The 17555-nt window shown below is 34.9% G+C and overlaps 3 protein-coding genes and 1 pseudogene across 5 annotated transcripts; 3 read left to right on the top strand and 1 right to left on the bottom strand.

Annotated features, from left to right (window-relative positions):
• The first annotated feature begins 834 nt into the window (after positions 1-834).
• Positions 835-4576, top strand: LOC9326447 (prolyl endopeptidase). The gene is made up of 11 exons (XM_002890339.2): positions 835-1029; positions 1383-1602; positions 1685-1885; positions 1966-2036; positions 2143-2305; positions 2419-3012; positions 3102-3482; positions 3564-3703; positions 3783-3918; positions 4002-4115; positions 4190-4576. The coding sequence occupies exons 1-11, from the start codon at positions 920-922 to the stop codon at positions 4253-4255; spliced, it is 2196 nt and encodes a 731-aa protein (XP_002890385.1). The 5' UTR covers positions 835-919; the 3' UTR covers positions 4256-4576.
• A 1979-nt stretch (positions 4577-6555) lies between these two features.
• LOC9326448 lies at positions 6556-7811 on the top strand (annotated as a pseudogene).
• A 3269-nt stretch (positions 7812-11080) lies between these two features.
• LOC9326449 lies at positions 11081-12511 on the top strand. The gene is made up of 5 exons (XM_021014208.1): positions 11081-11195; positions 11267-11463; positions 11557-11775; positions 11909-12055; positions 12143-12511. The coding sequence occupies exons 1-5, from the start codon at positions 11081-11083 to the stop codon at positions 12278-12280; spliced, it is 816 nt and encodes a 271-aa protein (XP_020869867.1). The 3' UTR covers positions 12281-12511.
• A 774-nt stretch (positions 12512-13285) lies between these two features.
• LOC9326450 (putative tRNA pseudouridine synthase Pus10) lies at positions 13286-17040 on the bottom strand. Of its 3 annotated transcripts, none has more exons than XM_002893062.2 (15): positions 16824-17040; positions 16352-16686; positions 16144-16252; positions 15861-15972; positions 15315-15361; positions 15125-15196; positions 14898-14966; positions 14727-14807; positions 14529-14648; positions 14366-14440; positions 14167-14247; positions 13976-14049; positions 13820-13880; positions 13680-13735; positions 13286-13515 (listed from the first exon to the last, which is right to left on the bottom strand). In XM_002893062.2, exons 1-15 carry the CDS (start codon positions 16968-16970, stop codon positions 13440-13442), a joined length of 1515 nt encoding a protein of 504 aa, XP_002893108.1. In that variant the 5' UTR covers positions 16971-17040; the 3' UTR covers positions 13286-13439. The 3 variants fall into 3 exon arrangements, with proteins under 3 accessions (XP_002893108.1, XP_020870633.1, XP_020870632.1); XM_021014974.1 differs by lacking the exon at positions 16824-17040 and having other exon boundaries at positions 16352-16428; positions 16527-16619; XM_021014973.1 differs by lacking the exon at positions 16824-17040 and having other exon boundaries at positions 16352-16450; positions 16527-16614.
• Positions 17041-17555: the final 515 nt, after the last annotated feature.

Raw genomic sequence — 17555 nt, forward strand, 5'->3', positions numbered from 1 at the left:
CCCTGCAGGAAAAGAAAAATATGTAGGATCTTCCCGTTTTGATTAGTTCTCATCTTCCAAGTTTTTAAAAACATTAACATTAGAGCAACTGATGTCAAGAATGGATCGAAAAAGACAGAAAAATTAATAAAAGATCATTGTATGGTTTTATTATACTATATGTATTTTTACTTCTAACAATTTAACCTCAACAAATGATAAGTCTTAGGTTGACTAAAAAGGATGTGTCATGTTACATATATAGAGAAATGAAGTTACATACAAGTATACAACTATACAAGTTTATTCGAATATTGACTAAATCAAATTTAATTCTATGATTCATATTTATCAACGATGTTAACTTTGCGATAGTAAAACTAAATTTGTGAAATATTGATTTAGTATTTTATTATATGCACAATATTAAAGTAAATATAACAATACTATATGTAAAAAAAATATTAACCTACGGGTCTAAACTTATACTGAAAATGATCAAATCAAATAAAATTATAAATATCTTTATATTGTTTTACAAAACTAAACAAATCTAAAAAATTTATGTTTTATCCAATATAATATATTTTTTAGTAAATTATATTAAACATGAAAAAAACATAAACCTGCAGTACACCGCGGGTCAAATTCCAAATACACATTTTATTTTTTATTACGTAACAACATTCATATACAATATCTATATATTTATTTAAATAAAAAATATCATATATGTTAAAGAAAAGCCTTAAAATAAAAATACAAAAATCTATTTAACAAAAATATAGGCCCGCGGTGTACCGCGGGTTAACATAGTGTCCTATATATAAATACACTATCGACACGGGTTCTTATTTTTTCCCTTCGACTCCACGACGAAACTTAACGCCAACGACTTCATTAAGTCCTTAGCTTATTTTTGTCGGAAAGTTTAGATAGAATGGGATCTCTCTCAGCGTTTGAAGAGCGGTTGCAGTATCCAACGGCGAAGCGTGATGAGTCCGTCGTTGAAGATTATCACGGCGTTAACGTCTCCGATCCTTACCGCTGGTAAAAAGTGTTTGCGTTTTCAGCTGTGACTAGCTACTCTTGTTTTTTTTATTATGATAACGTTGTTGTTGAATTGAGTTGACGGAGATTTTTTATTACCGGACAGCTTTGGAATTTTCTGCTGTCTGTTTATCGTAATGAATGATATTTTTAGATCATGACCAATCGCGTAACGAGCTTTTTTGGACCAGCTCTATCGATTTTTTTGGCCCATTATTGATCTTACTGGTCCAGTATACTAATTTCGGGACCAATTTTTGTTTGTTTGCTCATTAAATTCCCGGTTTGGTACAATCGTAAATTTGGTTTGGTTAGGATTCGGTTAACAAAATTGATCGATTCTCTCTTGGTAGGTTGGAAGATCCTGACGCTGAAGAAGTGAAAGAATTTGTAGAGAAGCAAGTGAAATTGTCAGAATCAGTGCTCAAAACTTGCGAAACGAAAGAAAAGCTTCATGACAAATTCACAGAGTTTATTGATTATCCTCGTTACGATACGCCCTTTAAGCGAGGGAACAGCTACTTTTACTTCCATAACTCAGGTCTTCAAGCTCAGAGTGTGCTTCATGTTCAGGTAATCTGTTTTGAACTCGTCTTCCATCTCCAATTTCGTTAAGTGGGTTTCTGAATTGAAATTGGTTTTTTTTTTTTATAAGGATGATTTGGAGTCTGAAGCAGAGGTCTTGCTTGATCCTAATACTCTTAGTGATGATGGAACCGTTTCTTTAAACACTTTATCTATTAGTGAGGATGCTAAGTATTTGGCTTATGGGCTTAGCTCCAGTGGTAGTGATTGGGTTACAATTAAAGTGATGAAGATTGAAGATAAGAAAGTGGAGTCTGATTCTTTATCTTGGGTAAGGCTTCTTCAAGTTAAATTACTCATGAGTTAGAAGTTTTATCATTGACACTGACATGAATCTTGTTCTGAAATCAGGTTAAGTTTAGTGGAATTACATGGACACATGACGGGAAAGGTTTTTTCTACAGTCGCTATCCAGCTCCACAGTGAGTCTTTGGTTTAACTAATAAACTTTTTGGTGTAAAGCTAAGGAATTTTATTCGAAAGTTTGAGTTTTTACTACTGTTTCTGATTGTGGTTTTGTTTCTGTAGAGAGGGAGAGAAGATAGATGCTGGTACAGAGACTAACTCTAACCTTTACCATGAGTTATACTACCATTTTCTTGGGATGGATCAATCCGAAGATGTTTTGTGTTGGAGAGACCAAGATAATCCCAAACATATGTTTGGATCTAAAGTCACTGATGATGGGAAGGTAAAAGCTAGCTCTTTTCTCATCTCTCTTGGTGATGGTTTCACCTAAATCTAGTCTTATGATGCAGAAAGTCTAAGTTTCGGGTTTGAGTTTTTTTTTTTATTCCAATGCAGTACTTAATCATGTCAATTGAAGAAGGTTGTGACCCTGTAAACAAGGTTTATCATTGTGATCTCTCATCCCTTCCTAAAGGTCTAGAAGGTTTTAGAGGAAGCAACGCTCTACTTCCATTTGTTAAGCTTATCGACACATTTGACGCACAATACATTGCTATCGCAAACGATGCGACATTGTTTACTTTCTTAACCAACAAAGATGCCCCAAAGTACAAATTAGTTCGGGTTGATCTGAAGGAACCGAGCAGTTGGACTGATGTTATCGCTGAACATGAAAAGGATGTTCTCTCAACAGCTTCTGCAGTTAATGGAGATCAACTGGTTGTTAGCTACATGAGTGATGTAAAACACATCCTGCAGATTAGAGACTTGAAATCTGGTTCCTTGCTTCATAGATTACCTGTAGATATTGGCTCGGTATGTGGTGTTTTTGCTCGGCGTAAAGACACCATCTTTTTCTTTAGGTTTACAAGTTTCCTTACACCTGGCGTGATTTACAAATGTGACTTATCCCATGAAGCTCCAGAAGTTACGGTATTTCGTGAAATCGGTGTACCTGGATTCGATAGAACAGCATTTCAAGTCACTCAGGTATGTATATGCTTTCTCCATTACAAAGTATTGAATCTGGAATACAAACATTAATTTTGAGTTCATATTTTCATGACTATGTTTTATAGGTCTTTTATCCGAGTAAGGACGGAACAGAGATACCAATGTTTATAGTGGCTAGAAAAGATATAAAGCTAGATGGATCACACCCATGTTTGCTCTATGCATATGGAGGGTTTAGCGTAAGCATGACGCCGTTTTTCAGCGCGACCCGTATTGTGCTTAGTAGGCATCTAGGTACCGTGTTCTGTTTTGCAAACATCCGTGGTGGTGGTGAGTATGGTGAGGAATGGCATAAATCTGGCGCTCTTGCCAATAAGCAGAATTGCTTCGATGATTTCATATCTGGGGCTGAGTATCTGGTTTCTGCTGGTTATACACAACCGAGAAAACTTTGTATCGAAGGTGGTAGTAACGGTGGTATTCTAGTAGGGGCTTGCATTAATCAGGTAAAAAGAGTAAGAAATATTTATCTCATGAAAATAGCAATCACATAGTTACATAATTTGTTTTTCTACCCTTTACTGCAGAGACCGGATCTCTTTGGGTGTGCTCTCGCTCATGTTGGGGTCATGGACATGCTCCGGTTTCACAAGTTTACCATAGGACATGCTTGGACTTCTGAATTTGGTTGTTCTGACAAGGAAGAGGAGTTCCATTGGCTGATAAAGTAAGTCTTTTATTTAAGGTCACCATAAAGCTTCTATCTTTTGGTAGATATCTGATGGTTTTAATGTGTAATAAATAAGGTATTCGCCTCTGCATAATGTGAAGAGGCCATGGGAACAGAAGACAGATCGGTTTGTTCAGTACCCATCAACCATGTTGTTAACTGCTGATCACGACGATAGAGTCGTCCCACTTCATACTTACAAGTTGCTTGCGGTTTGTCTCTCAACCTCTTTGTTTGCTTTTTGTATCGTCCTCTTCTTCTTCATCTTCCATTGAACCCGATTTTTCTTTCGCAGACAATGCAATATGAATTAGGTTTGAGTTTAGAGAATAGTCCACAGACGAACCCTATAATTGCTCGGATAGAAGTAAAAGCCGGGCATGGAGCAGGACGTCCAACACAAAAGATGGTAACTATCTAAACATGAGACTTTTTTTGTTTAATGTTTTTGTACAATATAAATATGTTTGTGAGTTGCAATAGATTGACGAAGCGGCTGATCGATATTCGTTCATGGCGAAGATGGTGGATGCTTCATGGATCGACTAGAACTTACACGAAGAGATTAACTTATCTTTCTTGTTATGTTTTAGAGAGAGCTACTATATTATAATTATACTTCTGTTCTGCCTATACAGTCGTCTTTATGAAGAAAATGTTTTTGAGTAGAAGTATCTTTGAATTCAATGGGAGCCTCATAGCTTGGGCCCATGCTTCTTATCATTGGAGACATGTTTCTTTTAGTATCATGCACATCCATCAAACCCATTTCCCGTCAAAAGTTACTTGAAATTTTTTTTGATTTTATGTGACAATTGTAAAGAGACTTGGGCCCCTGCTTATTATCATTGGATATTATATTTTCTAACATATTTTCAAATTAATGACTAATAGATTGAGTTGTGCATTTTCTTAGACCCCAAATAGTCTTTTTTGTTGATATATAGATGGATTGGATAGAATTTCACCTTCAGTTTGAATCCATTGTTATTAAATTTATAACTTTTTAGATTAAAAATATTTATTATCTTTGGATATTACAGTTTCTAACATATTTCAAATTAATAACTAATTATATTATTTGTAATGTATAACACTATAAATATGTATATAACTAGAAATTGACCCGCGGTACACCGCGGGGCTATATTTTATTTTTAAAAGTCAAAATTTAAATCTTTTGAAGGTTATCTACAGATATAACCAATAGTTTTTTTAAAAAAATGTATATATATCTATATATTATTTAGTGTTAGTGTACGATTAGTATGTTTTAGGTTTCAATTTTTAAAATATAGAAATGAAAACATACAGTTCATTAAGTAACGATGTATGACGGATTTAAATTAAATTTCTTTTGTTGTTTGCATTTTATTATAATATTTTTAAATAATATAAGTAATTTTATATATGTCAAAAATGATATTTTTGGTTTGTAATTTTTTTGAGTAAATAAATATTATAACAATGCAGTATGAATGTAATTGTAGCAAGGATAGTTATGGCTAATAAATATATTTTGTAAAGATTTTTCGGCAATGATTGTTTAGGTTAATATCTTTGATGTAATTTTGAAAATCTAAATAATAAATGCCAATGGGATGCCATCGTAAATAGTAGTAAACTCAAGGGCTATGTTTCTTTTTAAAAAATCGATTTTTTTTTAAGATTATCTATTGATATAACCTATTGTTTATTAAAAAAAAATCAACCCGCATGAAACAATATTCTTGAAGAATTTTTGAATTAAGAAATAATTATTTGTTACTGATAAATCGATATTAATTACAATAGGTTTCCAAATATTGAGGGATTTTTATTAAAAGAAGGGTAATTTAGTCATTTTGTACATAAAAGGGGTATTTTTAAAAATGGACATCCAAAGGGGACATTTTTGAAAAGGGGTATTGAAAAAGGGGCATTTTTGTGAGTCTCCCATTTTTTTTTTTTTGATTTTGTCATTAACCTCTTTTCATTAATATTTTTGTTTTACATAATAAGAAATTAAAACGGATCAAAACTAACTGTAATTCATAAAATTATTATATAATAAATGTGATCAAATTACATATATATTTTGTTTTTAAAACATTTTTATTGTTGATCCTTGCTTAAGTAGTACACCACATTACTCTTTCTCCAATAATACTTTCATGCTTAAAAAATAAGATCAAATCAAAAGAGGATTGCTATAAACTTCTATTTTTCTGCAAAAACAAATTAAATTAAGAACTTATATATATATATATATATATATATATATATATAATTAGTTAAACTTCTATTTTCCAACCACTCTTTCTTTGAATTGTGATTTTGTTTTGTTTTTAGTTTGGATTTTAATCCAACCACTCTTTCTTTGAATTGTTAGAGCCATATTGACGAATTTAAAAGATTGTATAGTAGAATTTAAAGGAACAATAGATGAGATAAGATATGTGATATTAATTAGTTTAGATTGTGAATATATTCGAAATCAATTAGAGAATAAAGTTATTAAGTTACGATTAATGTGGCAATTAGTTTAGGTAATAATAACAAACTGAATTCTGCGAATTAATATTGGCCAAATATGAGATTGTTTTTATTACAAATTTCCTTAAATCTCTTATCCATGATCCGAACAAATTAAAACCGGGTCAAAACCCGGATCCAAATGAATTAAAACAAAAAAGTATTGCTAAAATGTATATGTAGATACTTTGAATTTAAATTTTTTTATCAAATACAATTGAAATTATTATAATTTATTTCCAAATACATTAAAATGTAATAAATTTTATATCTACATAATTATAATGATAAGATTTTCCCTGAATTGATTGTTAAATCACAGAAATAAACGAAAATAATCGCATCAACTTTCATTTTCACTATGATCCTGAATGACTTACCTTTGTATCTTCTCGACGATATCCTCTTCAGATTGGAACCCAAATCTCTGGCAATTATGCGATGCACAAATAAATATTTCCAATCTTATATATCTCACGACTCGGACTTTTCCGTGGTCAGACCTAGTTTGTTTAACCTTTGCAGCTACGGTGACACTTCCGTCTTTTGCCACCGTTTGGTTTCTTCATGCGATTCTATGTCAGTCTTGAAATTAGAAAAATTGAATTTTAGTAACCGATGTTATATTTTTGGCTCATGCTCCGGCCTTCTCCTAATATACATCAATGGTCTCTTCGTTGCAAATCCCATCACAAAGACGTTTCGACTTTTGGATCATTCTGGTTCAAGCCTTCTGCCTTGGATAGTTGGTGGTGCAATGTTCGTTGGTTTCGCTGTAAACCGTACGACCAAAAGTTTTAAAATCGTATGCATTCTTGAGATGGAAACAGTGTATGGATTCGAGATCAACGACGGATATTGTTGGAGATTATCAGAAACAACCATCAACGCTAGTTCAAAAAGTGATCTCACGACGCGGATGAAACCTGTTTACTTAGACGGCACTCTTCACTGGTTGAGGAACGACGAGAGCATCATAGCTTTCAATCCCGAGACAGAGCAAGCACACTTGATTCCTTCCATATTCTATCGGGAATCGGATATGAAGTTATTATTCGCGGCGGACATAATATCAATCGTTTGACCTTATTATTGGGGACGAAAGAAACAATCTCAGTTTACGCACTACGCAAGAATTCCAAGTGGATCCTTGCTAGGCAGATCAAGAACGTATCTATGGAAGATAATATTCTTGAACGCTGGAACATGGTTGCATACGATGGCAAGCATCTTGTGGTGAGGGAGATGAAGGATAGATTAAGAGTTGTGGTTCCTTTTTACGACATGGTGGTTAACATTAAGGAACATCATTTCAAAGGTTTGGTTCATGTGTATGACATGGAAGCTAACAGTTGGAGAGTTTTGGGGTCAACATGGTGTCCAAGCCATTATGACAGAGACTTCTATAAGTTTATGCCATCCTTGTTCCCCGTTGAGGAGGATGAGCAGACAAAGGTTATTGTAGCTTCGGATGACCAACGCATCCGCTATCTAAGTGCGGTTATGAGACTCATTGATACAACCAAGTAAACTATCTCATGCTTTACTTTTTTTGGGTCATGTCCTGATCTATAGGAATGTTTGTTTCCAATTTGCTTTTCTAATTTCAACATCATGCTTTACGTAATTCAATTCTAAAATAAGTTCTAAGAAGCTCTTAGTCAATGATTATACATTACAATAGCGGAAGGACATAGAAAAAATAGTCCAACCTAACTCAAGAAACTTCGACTTCAAGAATCAAGAAACTCAGGGTTTATCATACAACGTCTCAAAACATTGATATCTGTTTACTAGATCAGTATAAAAAACATATATGGAACTTGAATGTAATGGAGATATAACTCATGTAGAAACTGGTGTTAAAAGGCAAATCAACCAAAAACTGAGAATGAAAATGGAAATATAGATAATATTCAAAGCGGAAAGAATGACAAGTTCCATAACTGAAGATTGCTCGAGTATCCAAATTCAGTGATCAAACCTCAAAACTAATCATATGTTTGTGTCGTATCACTGCTCTGGCCAAGTAGTCAGTTCAATGATCACGAAGACAGCTTGCTCTGCTCTCACTATCTGATTCCTTGAATCAGTCAAGGAAACATTCACAAATGCTTCAAAGTCCGATCATATCCTAAAAAAATATATTAATTGATATCGGCAGTTGTCCGGTCGTACCCAGACTTTGACATTAAAATAAAGTGTCATCATCTACTACAACAATGGTGGATATCAGTTTCTTCTCTCAGGCGTTTCATCAAACATAATTGGTGCATTTTCTAAAGATCCATGTTCCAATGCATTTCACTAATCTCATATAATAATAGAATCAATCATTCCTCTAGTAAACGACTAGTTGCTTCTATAAAATAAATCACACAACCAACAAAATCGTTTTCGTTTTACATATATTTGTAAAAGTAAACTACATCACATAGACCCAAATAAATCGAGCATCACTAATAAAACACACATAAGTCGAGCATGACTAAAACCGATTTAAAAACTCTCTTAACATATAAAATAAATCACACAACCAATAAAAATGGCCCTAGCTGCCACCTCATCTTTTTTTTTTTTTTTTCATCAAACACCATTTCTATTAAGATATCGGGAAGAGACTCTCCGCTAGGGAGAGCCAATCAGGAACCGACGTACTTACATGGGAAAAAAGGCTATTTCGAGCCCGAGCCTTTTTGGCTAAACAATCTGCTCGAGTATTTGAACTACGAGGAAGAAAACTAATGTTAAAAGAAGGAAAAAGACAAACTAGAGACCGAAAAGAGGCCAATTCAGCTGCAAAAGAGGGCCAAACGTCTTGATTGTCAAGGATAGAGATCAAGTCAGAGCAATCGGAAGCGAATGCGCCAGAGGTATCGCCTATCGAAATCATACACTCCATTGCCCAAATCAAGGTGTCAAATTCCGCGTGGAGCGGTGAGAGGCTTCTTCTCGAACTTTTGAGGCCAAGGTGAAGAATACAGTCTTGGTCAACTAAGACCCAACCATGTCCACTCAGGGTATCCTCCAAATGCCAAGAAGCATCAATCTGGCACACCGAAGAACGGGAGGGAGTAGAGCGGGATTGTAGCGAACGGGCAAGATGCTATGGATCAGCTACATCTTTTAAGGTTGCATTCTTCCAAACAGAAGCTTCTCGCAAGGCCAAGGCCAGAGTCTCCAAAGGTGGTTCTCTGAAGTTTTCGAATAAGAACCGATTACGACTTTTCCAGATATATTGCCACCTCATCATCTCCATCGTGTTTTGCTTAACGTCTTCATTTCAATTTTACTCCGATTAGTAAAAGTACTTTTTATAAATGGTTCCACATACACATGACTCCTCCTTATTCAATCAGCACTAGAGCCACTAGAATCGGACTACCAAAGCTAAGCTAAGACCAAAGAGTAGTTGGATTTGAGTTTTAAACTTGTGTGCTCCTATAAACCAATTCTTGTTATATGATAAAAGAATAAAAATGGCCTTTCTTTTCTGGGTCCAGTTTAGCAAGCCCACTCAAACTCTTAATTATTTTTGAGTAAAAAGAATAAATAGAATCTGTCGTTTACTGAAAAAATAAGTATTACCCCAAATAAAGGTCCAACTATAAGTAACTTAAAAAAACCGAGAGTAAATATCGAAGCTTGGGAAAAAAAAATCTCATGTAAAATATTGAAGCATAACCCAAATAAGGCCCAACTAAAATCGATTTGAAAACACCCTCCACATATAAAATCAATCACATAACCACAAAATCCCTAGCTATCACCTCATCATCTCCATTTCAGTTTGACTCCGATTAGTAAAAGTACTTTTTTATAAATGGTTCCACATACACATGACTCCTCCTTACTATTTTGGAATATAGTAACTCATTTTCCCATCTTTAATCAACCGCTAAGAGTCTCGAAATGAACAATCTCTTTAAACCGCAGGTCCGTACCGGACTAGTGAGCCAGATGAGTGATTTGGACAAATGTGTCCCGTGTGTCCTTTGAGTTATGACTAAAATGTTGGAATCTCAAGTCATGCGTTAGCATTGTGACATTTTGATCTTATAATGTTACCGAATAATAATGGCTATATATGCCTAAATAAATTAAAATAAAACACGCGACCAACAAACTGCCACCTCATCATCTTCATCTCCAACGTGTTTTGTTTAACGTCTTGGTTTCAATTTAGTCAGATTAGTAAAAGTATTTTCGAAGTGGTTCCACATACAAATGAATCATCCTTACTCAATCAGCACTAGGTAGAGCCAATAGAATCGGACTACCCCAAAGCTAAGCTAAGACCAAAGAGTAGTTGGATTTGAGTTTTAAACCTGTGTGCTACTAGTAAACCACTTGTTGTATTTTCTTAGTATAGTAAAAATAATTCTGAATGGTTCCCACATAGACAAGAGTTCTCCTTACTCAATCCGAAAAAAGCTATAGAACAAAAGTGGAACAATTGGAGAAGTGTTGAAACACTGTGTCTTCCATATTACTTAGTATAGCAAGTTTATGCTACTAGAAGCCACTTTTTCGTGGTTTTACATAACATACATGAATCTGTAAAAGTAAATAGCGACACATAGACACGGCTTCTGGTGGTTAGTGAATGGAAGAGAGAATATGTATGATGGTGACAGAAAACAGCAAAAGCTATATCCAAAAATGGATAAAGAAACTCTTAAGCGCGTTGTGATACTTACGTTGGAAGAAGTTGACAACAAAGGAAAAAGCAGAGCACAGTTGAATCATCTCTTGGCTATAAATAGAGAGAGAGGGTCACAACTCAAAATCACAACAAGCACAACAGAGAGCAAGAGATTCAAATAGCAAAAAACTTATAATATTCTTTCAAAAACAAAAATGGGGGATCGTAGCATTCAACTGGGCAGAGGGAAACAACAACCAACTCACGTTGCTGATGAACCGAGACAATTGGGAACACATGCAAGCTTAAAATATTCATTAAAAGTTTTTGGTGTCAATTTTGTGCATCAGACATTGATGTTGAATACTTTTTTTGATGCTTTTTTTCTTTATATCTATGAGTGATTAATAGGATCATAAGTGGGGCATCTTGGAATGGAAATGGCCAGATTTTGAGTGGTCGTTCCGCAGATAACAACGGAACGTGGTTTGGTATTTCTAGAGGAGGTCGAGTCGCTTTTCTCGTGAGTGTCGATACATTGTTAGACCACGTCGATCCACAAGCCGGCTCTGAGTTGTACCCAATTGAATTCTTGGAGGTTAGTTTTTTTGCATATTTTTTTGTTTTCATTTTAATTGAAACATCTTTGAATATCTTTATTTGATCAAGGGATTGCTTTGTTTGACTGCAGGGCAATATGACTCCCCAGGACTTTGCCAATGACGTGGCACAGGGTGAAGAAGTGGACGAATTATTGTCGTTTAGCCTTATAGTTGCAGACATGACTTTGAATTCAATGGTTCATATAAGGAAACCCGTGCAAGCTGAGTGGAATGTCATGATACAACCCGTTCCGTTTGGTGTGCATACACTTTCTCCTTACGAGGGTCTCGATGCCATAGAACCTTGGGTAATTATTAAGTACAAGTGTCTTGTGAGTCGAATTGTTAGGATAGTTCATTTTTGCAAATCTTTTTTTAGTCTCTTCTTCTTATTTCTAAAATCAAACACGCTGTCTTTTTGTTTTTGGTGGTATTATGCAGGATTTACTCGTGTTTGACGTTTTTAATCAGATGACTGCTGAATTGGGAAACAACCCACTACCACCCCTTAAGGAGATTGCTGGGATTATGTACGATGATGCGGAAGAAGAAGACGCGGTGTTTCTCCAATTGGCTGCGCATCCACAAGTAAGAAATTTAATCGGACATTTTTTATGACCCACCCTCGTACCATTTTCTTCAATTAGTTAATCACTTTTTTTCAATTCGATTCAGTTTGGAATGCAACTCTTTGGAACAACAAGTACGACAGCATTGGCGGTGGAACGCACTGGGAGAGTAAGGCTCTTTGAGAGGTACAGACTCGATGGTGGATGGCACACACACGACTTCGATTTCCAAATCCAACACTAGAATGAGTTACAAAGAAACTTTGGGAAAGCATCCGAATATCATTACATATCTCTCATTATTAAATAAATAATCTCGTTGATGCTGTAAATAGATCTCTCTCTCTCTAATTTAATTTATTTTACCTTGTTAAGATTCAGGGATACCTATTTCCTTGGTCAAACTGCATATATCTCTATTCGTCTATGAACATTATGCTTGATATACATAAATAAAATAGTTGATTTTCTTAGACTTTATCCTATGCCAACTTAAAAGTTCTCTTTATATTTTGGTTCCATCGATATGCAATTCTTAAGCAATTTATCTATCTATAGTTTCTCTTTAAATTAACTTTACATTTAACTCGATTCGGGTGATTGACTCCAAGCCATAGTTTGCAGAATGGATGCAGACACTTGGGGTAGGTTATAGTATTTTTGGAAACCATCATCCAGCAATTTCAAGCAACTATTCATATGAAACTGTTTGTTTTGAAACTCTGAAGTTTTATCGGCTGATAAAAAGATTACTATTTTCCAAAATGATTACTTTCATAAATTATCATAATTAGTATCTCACAAATCACCAAAGTTATAAACCAATTGGAATATTAGTATGGAGCCACTAAGAACCCCTATGGTACCCTTTTTAGATTTTGCCATTTTAATATGAAAGTGATCAAGTTTTGCGTATGAATGCAAATCTTCAACGTGTGTCACAAGAATTCTCTTTTTTCTCTCTTATTTGTTAAGTCTTAAATGATTCCACATGTACATAGTGTCTATTTGATAAAACAGGTCACCTATAACAACTAGGCTTGGATTACCAAAGCTAATTAAGACGAAATACCAGTTGGATTTGAGTCTTAATTAAACTTGTGTGCCAATAGAAACCACTTTTGTATATTTTTAGAATAGTATAAATATTTCTAAACTGTTTTGACATGACTCCTCCTTAATCAGTAAAACACGGCCAATCCAGAAATGCAAACCACATGGCAAATTCATTGTTATTTGTTTAGTTAACTTTTGAAATAATTAATACAGTATTTATTACCAATCGATATATTTTTTAAAATACTAATAATTTGTTTAAAAACAAAACTAATAAATTATGACAAAAAATGAATTTTAACGGAAATTAAACAAGGAAGAACATCGGGCTTTTACTTAGTAATAATTCATGAGTCGCCCATTTTCACATCAGTCACATCTAGTTGTATTATCTCCGCTCTGCACCCTAAAATTGATCCCATGCTGCAACCGAAACGAAATAAACTCTCTTTTATTAATATGCTATTTCACAGATCCGGTATATATATATATATGCTTAAACTTGTTTCCATTCTTCTAAACACTAACTGCAATTTTTTGCCTATAGTTAAAATCTAAAATATTGAAGGGAGCTCCTTTTATTATACCTGGGAGTGGTACGACCAAGATCTCCATGAACAAATTCTTTGATGTATGTTCCAGCCTGCATTATTGAAAAGTTAAAACTTGCCCATCTTTCAATATTATGATAAATGATAATGAGGTGAGTTATAGAAGATGTAGCAACCTGGGTGCACAGATGCAATAGAAAGTAGTGAGCGTGTCCTTTTATCTTTTCAATTTTCATCCTGAGTATTGGAACCACAAACACTGACTATTATTACTAAACAGAAGAAGCTTCAAGGTAAGTAAAATCTGAAACTCACGATAGATTTTCACTAACCAATGTATAATCTTTTCACGATCCAATGGACTTCGTCGGTGAAGCACTCTTACTGGTGTCTTCTGCAAGATTTTCTGCAGTGAAATTATATAGGAGAAGAAAGTCGCTTTCTATTAGGAACAAAGAACAGGGTTTGAGGATCGACAATGGATTTGTACCTATGCTTAACAATCATTAAAGAAATGACTCACCAATTCTTTCAGGGAAGAAACTGAGTTGAAGTCTTTCTCTTCAAGTGGACGAGAAATCCATACAAGTGCAACATACTGCTTCTGCAGTACGTAAAAAAAACATTGGAGTGGTTAGTTTGATAAGTTTTCACTACATTTCTAACTGAAGTATTGGTTTAGTAAAGGTTTCAGTATTTCAATATGATTTAACAATGCTGACCTGCTTCTCTGCTTCTCCTTCACGCATCATTGCCCAACACTGACTTCCGATACATTTAAGGTCTTTTACTCCGACCTGTAGCCAAAATACTACTTGTAAGCTTGCAAAAAAGGCACACATAATCAATTGATATAACATATGTGTTCAATTAATTAGGTCTTACTAGTTTTTTCTCTGAGTTGTTTATCTTTTCTTCAACTTCCTTCAATGATTGTTCAGACGGGCACTGGCGAGAATTCTGAACCTCGATCAAGAAAGGTCTACCTGAACCCAACATTCGTACCTGAATAGAGGTCTTTTATATTATCAGCATAAACTTGTTGAATATGAATATGACGTCCGAAATAGGTAATTTTCTCACATCAATATCTTCTCTGCCAGCTGCGTGGAACTTGTACGAATCCCCAAGGCATGCTGGAAGAATGTTTCCGCCAAGTATCTCCTGAAAAGTATATAAATATCTATTGAAGTCACTGTATCTTTAGGAATAAATAATTTAAACAAGTCCAGATGACCACTAAGAGACTATTACCTCAACAGACGCTTCGCCCATTCTTTCATCATCAATAATCCATCGTGATTGACTAACATTTCTGGAGTACTGCAAAAATAAGATCGAACCATCAATTGAGATAGATACTCAATAAGAGGTTAAAAATCTGCTCGATCATCTGTGAATCCAATTGTTACCAAACTACAATTTACACACAAATGAGGTTACAATACACTGCCTCAAGAACATGTAAAACAGTGACTTACTTTAAAGTATCTCCCACTAAAAAAGATAGGCATCCTGTTGCAATGAACTGAAAAGATGCATGGTTCATACACCTGGTTATATAAGAAAAATGACGAGAACATGAGCTTTTGTTAGTCAAATAATGACAATCAGGACAAAAGAAAGTTCAACTCTAATATAAATCTATGGGTTAAACATGCAAACAAATACCTTTTCAAATGAATTCTCGGAAATACAGTTTGATCCATTCTCTGCGTCTGCATATACATAAAATATAATTAATAAATAGCATTTGAAAACTCTGAAATTTGATCCGCGGGATCTAATGTATTATCTCAATAAAATGTGTAAGAAATTGATGTAGATGGGCACAAGATCCGGAAAGTGTATAAACTGTCATTAGGAGGGCATAGACCATGCATGGCTAGACAAGGACCAAAACTAAGAATATATTCACTTTAAAAGAAGTATGACATCTATGCAAGACGTTGAAGTAGCGTAGATAAAGAGGTCGGCTTAATTGGATGTTTACTCCTTAAGCTTTCAAAGAAAACTCAAAGAGCCTTCAGATGTAACCATGGAAGAATAACGTACATGAAGGTCAAATTTTCTTTCATCAACAAACTCCTTAAACATCACAAGTATCGGTGATATTTCAAGCAATTATAGATGCACCATGTCATAAATGATTTATGAATCAGGAGTTCAGGAAAAAGATTCAACCGAGTCCTAAGTGATTGTAGAGTCTCGACATACCTGTTTTCCTCCTCTTACTTTCATGCGTTGTTTCAGAAGCACCCTGAGCCTCGTCTGATGCTTTAGTGTATGTCAAACGGATGTGAAAAGAGCTTGAATCTGATTCAGCGCCCTGCCAAAACAGAGAAGAAACGCAAAGACTTTTGTTATCTGGAAACAGATTTTGCAGGTTATAACATCCATTTGTATAAGATACTAAGCAATAGAAGCAAAGGTGAAAACCTAAGCAACAACTCAACAATTTTCCAAAACAGAAACACTTTCAAGCAAATCACCGACTCACCAACGATGCTTTAAGTTGATCCAAGAGTAGAACTTTCAAAGCATCCTTTACAGAAAATTTGTCGCGTTGCAGCCAAACTTCGGTGCTATACTTTCCTTTAAGGTATGACCTATAAATATAAAGGTAGATACATCAACACTAGAGCAGAACCAAAACAAAACTGATAAAAAGGAAAAACTCTTTAGCTGATGCAAGCGAAGAAGCTTACAAGAGTGCACGTTCATTCTCCATGATAGTTGATGGCACAGAGACTTCAAGACCAAAGCTATCGAACTCATGACGATCCTGCTTCACCAAGTCCGTTATCCTTGAAACGTAATCACTACTAGAATCCGATTTCACCAGCTCTTTTTTGGCATCGGAAAAAACGAACTGCAATATACCTAAACAAACAATGCAGATTCTGGAACAGCTAGATTCCGATGAACCAGTTTCACCATCACCGGATTTGAGCCAACTGTGAAGAGTTGAAGTCGAGACTGAAGAAATATCGGAATCAAAAGCCTCGACGGCTACCAATCGGAAAATACATCTCTCGCAGACCTAACAGAGCACACAGACACACCGACTTACTAAAAATCGGGGAAAACAAATTCAAAAAGAGATTGAAACGGAATCGGAGAAGTTGTGAGAAATAGAAACCCTAAAAACTAGTGAGAGCAAGAGAAAAGAATACGGACCCCGAGAGATAGAAGATCTTTCACAGCACCGGAATGCAGAGATCGAGCTGTTTCGTATACGCGCCGTGTCTTAGAGTCACCATGGCTTACGAGGCCGTTGGGCAAACCAGCTGAGTCGCCGGAGGCGGGTCCTGTGTCGGCGGACATTTGCTTCGGAAATTTGGAGAAGGCGGCGTCTAACAATTAGCAGTGAGCTTATTCAGTTTTTTTTACAAAACCAATTTGAACTGTGTTTATTTTATATTATATTCATTTATATAAAATTTGGACCTTAACTTATGGAAAATTTTGCCGAATGTACCATAATTTTAGAAAATTCTAGCAAATCTACCGCAAATCGATTTAGCATCCATACCATTTGTGGTGTTTGTGTGGTAGAGGTTCGATGATTTTACCTTTCTGCCTGCTTCAGGAATGTGTCAGGGGAAAGAGCTACAGTAAAAAGTTGATATGGGTTAGTTTTATTATTTGGAGACTATGATTAGTTTTATTTAAAATAGTAAAAAGTTAGGAGACAATCATTATTTAATTAAATGGTGACAATGATTATTAGACACTAAAATATAATGTAAAGTATTAATTAGTAGGTCAAGGCAAGTAATTAATTAATAAAAATGTTTAAGGAGATGATATGAGTTAAACTCGGAGACAACTGGATCTCTTGATTTTCCATCTCCAGATGATGTGATTTTACCAGCTAGAGATCTGGATTTATTCGGAAACAACATTTCT

The sequence above is a fragment of the Arabidopsis lyrata genome (genome assembly GCF_000004255.2).
Source record: "Arabidopsis lyrata subsp. lyrata unplaced genomic scaffold ARALYscaffold_1, whole genome shotgun sequence".
NCBI lineage: Eukaryota > Viridiplantae > Streptophyta > Magnoliopsida > Brassicales > Brassicaceae > Arabidopsis > Arabidopsis lyrata.

Excerpts from the sequence above, each read along its gene's own strand:
- LOC9326447 (XM_002890339.2), top strand. The coding sequence starts at position 920 with ATGGGATCTCTCTCAGCGTTTGAAGAGCGGTTGCAGTATCCAACGGCG. Across the intron at positions 2,037-2,142 it reads AGTCGCTATCCAGCTCCACA|AGAGGGAGAGAAGATAGATG; the intron begins GTGAGTCTTTGG and ends TTGTTTCTGTAG. Across the intron at positions 3,013-3,101 it reads CAGCATTTCAAGTCACTCAG|GTCTTTTATCCGAGTAAGGA; the intron begins GTATGTATATGC and ends TATGTTTTATAG.
- LOC9326449 (XM_021014208.1), top strand. The coding sequence starts at position 11,081 with ATGGGGGATCGTAGCATTCAACTGGGCAGAGGGAAACAACAACCAACT. Across the intron at positions 11,776-11,908 it reads TCGATGCCATAGAACCTTGG|GATTTACTCGTGTTTGACGT; the intron begins GTAATTATTAAG and ends GGTATTATGCAG. Across the intron at positions 12,056-12,142 it reads AATTGGCTGCGCATCCACAA|TTTGGAATGCAACTCTTTGG; the intron begins GTAAGAAATTTA and ends AATTCGATTCAG.
- LOC9326450 (XM_002893062.2), bottom strand. The coding sequence starts at position 16,970 with ATGTCCGCCGACACAGGACCCGCCTCCGGCGACTCAGCTGGTTTGCCC. Across the intron at positions 14,649-14,726 it reads CTGGCAGAGAAGATATTGAT|GTACGAATGTTGGGTTCAGG; the intron begins GTGAGAAAATTA and ends ACCTCTATTCAG. Across the intron at positions 14,441-14,528 it reads ACAACTCAGAGAAAAAACTA|GTCGGAGTAAAAGACCTTAA; the intron begins GTAAGACCTAAT and ends TTTTGGCTACAG.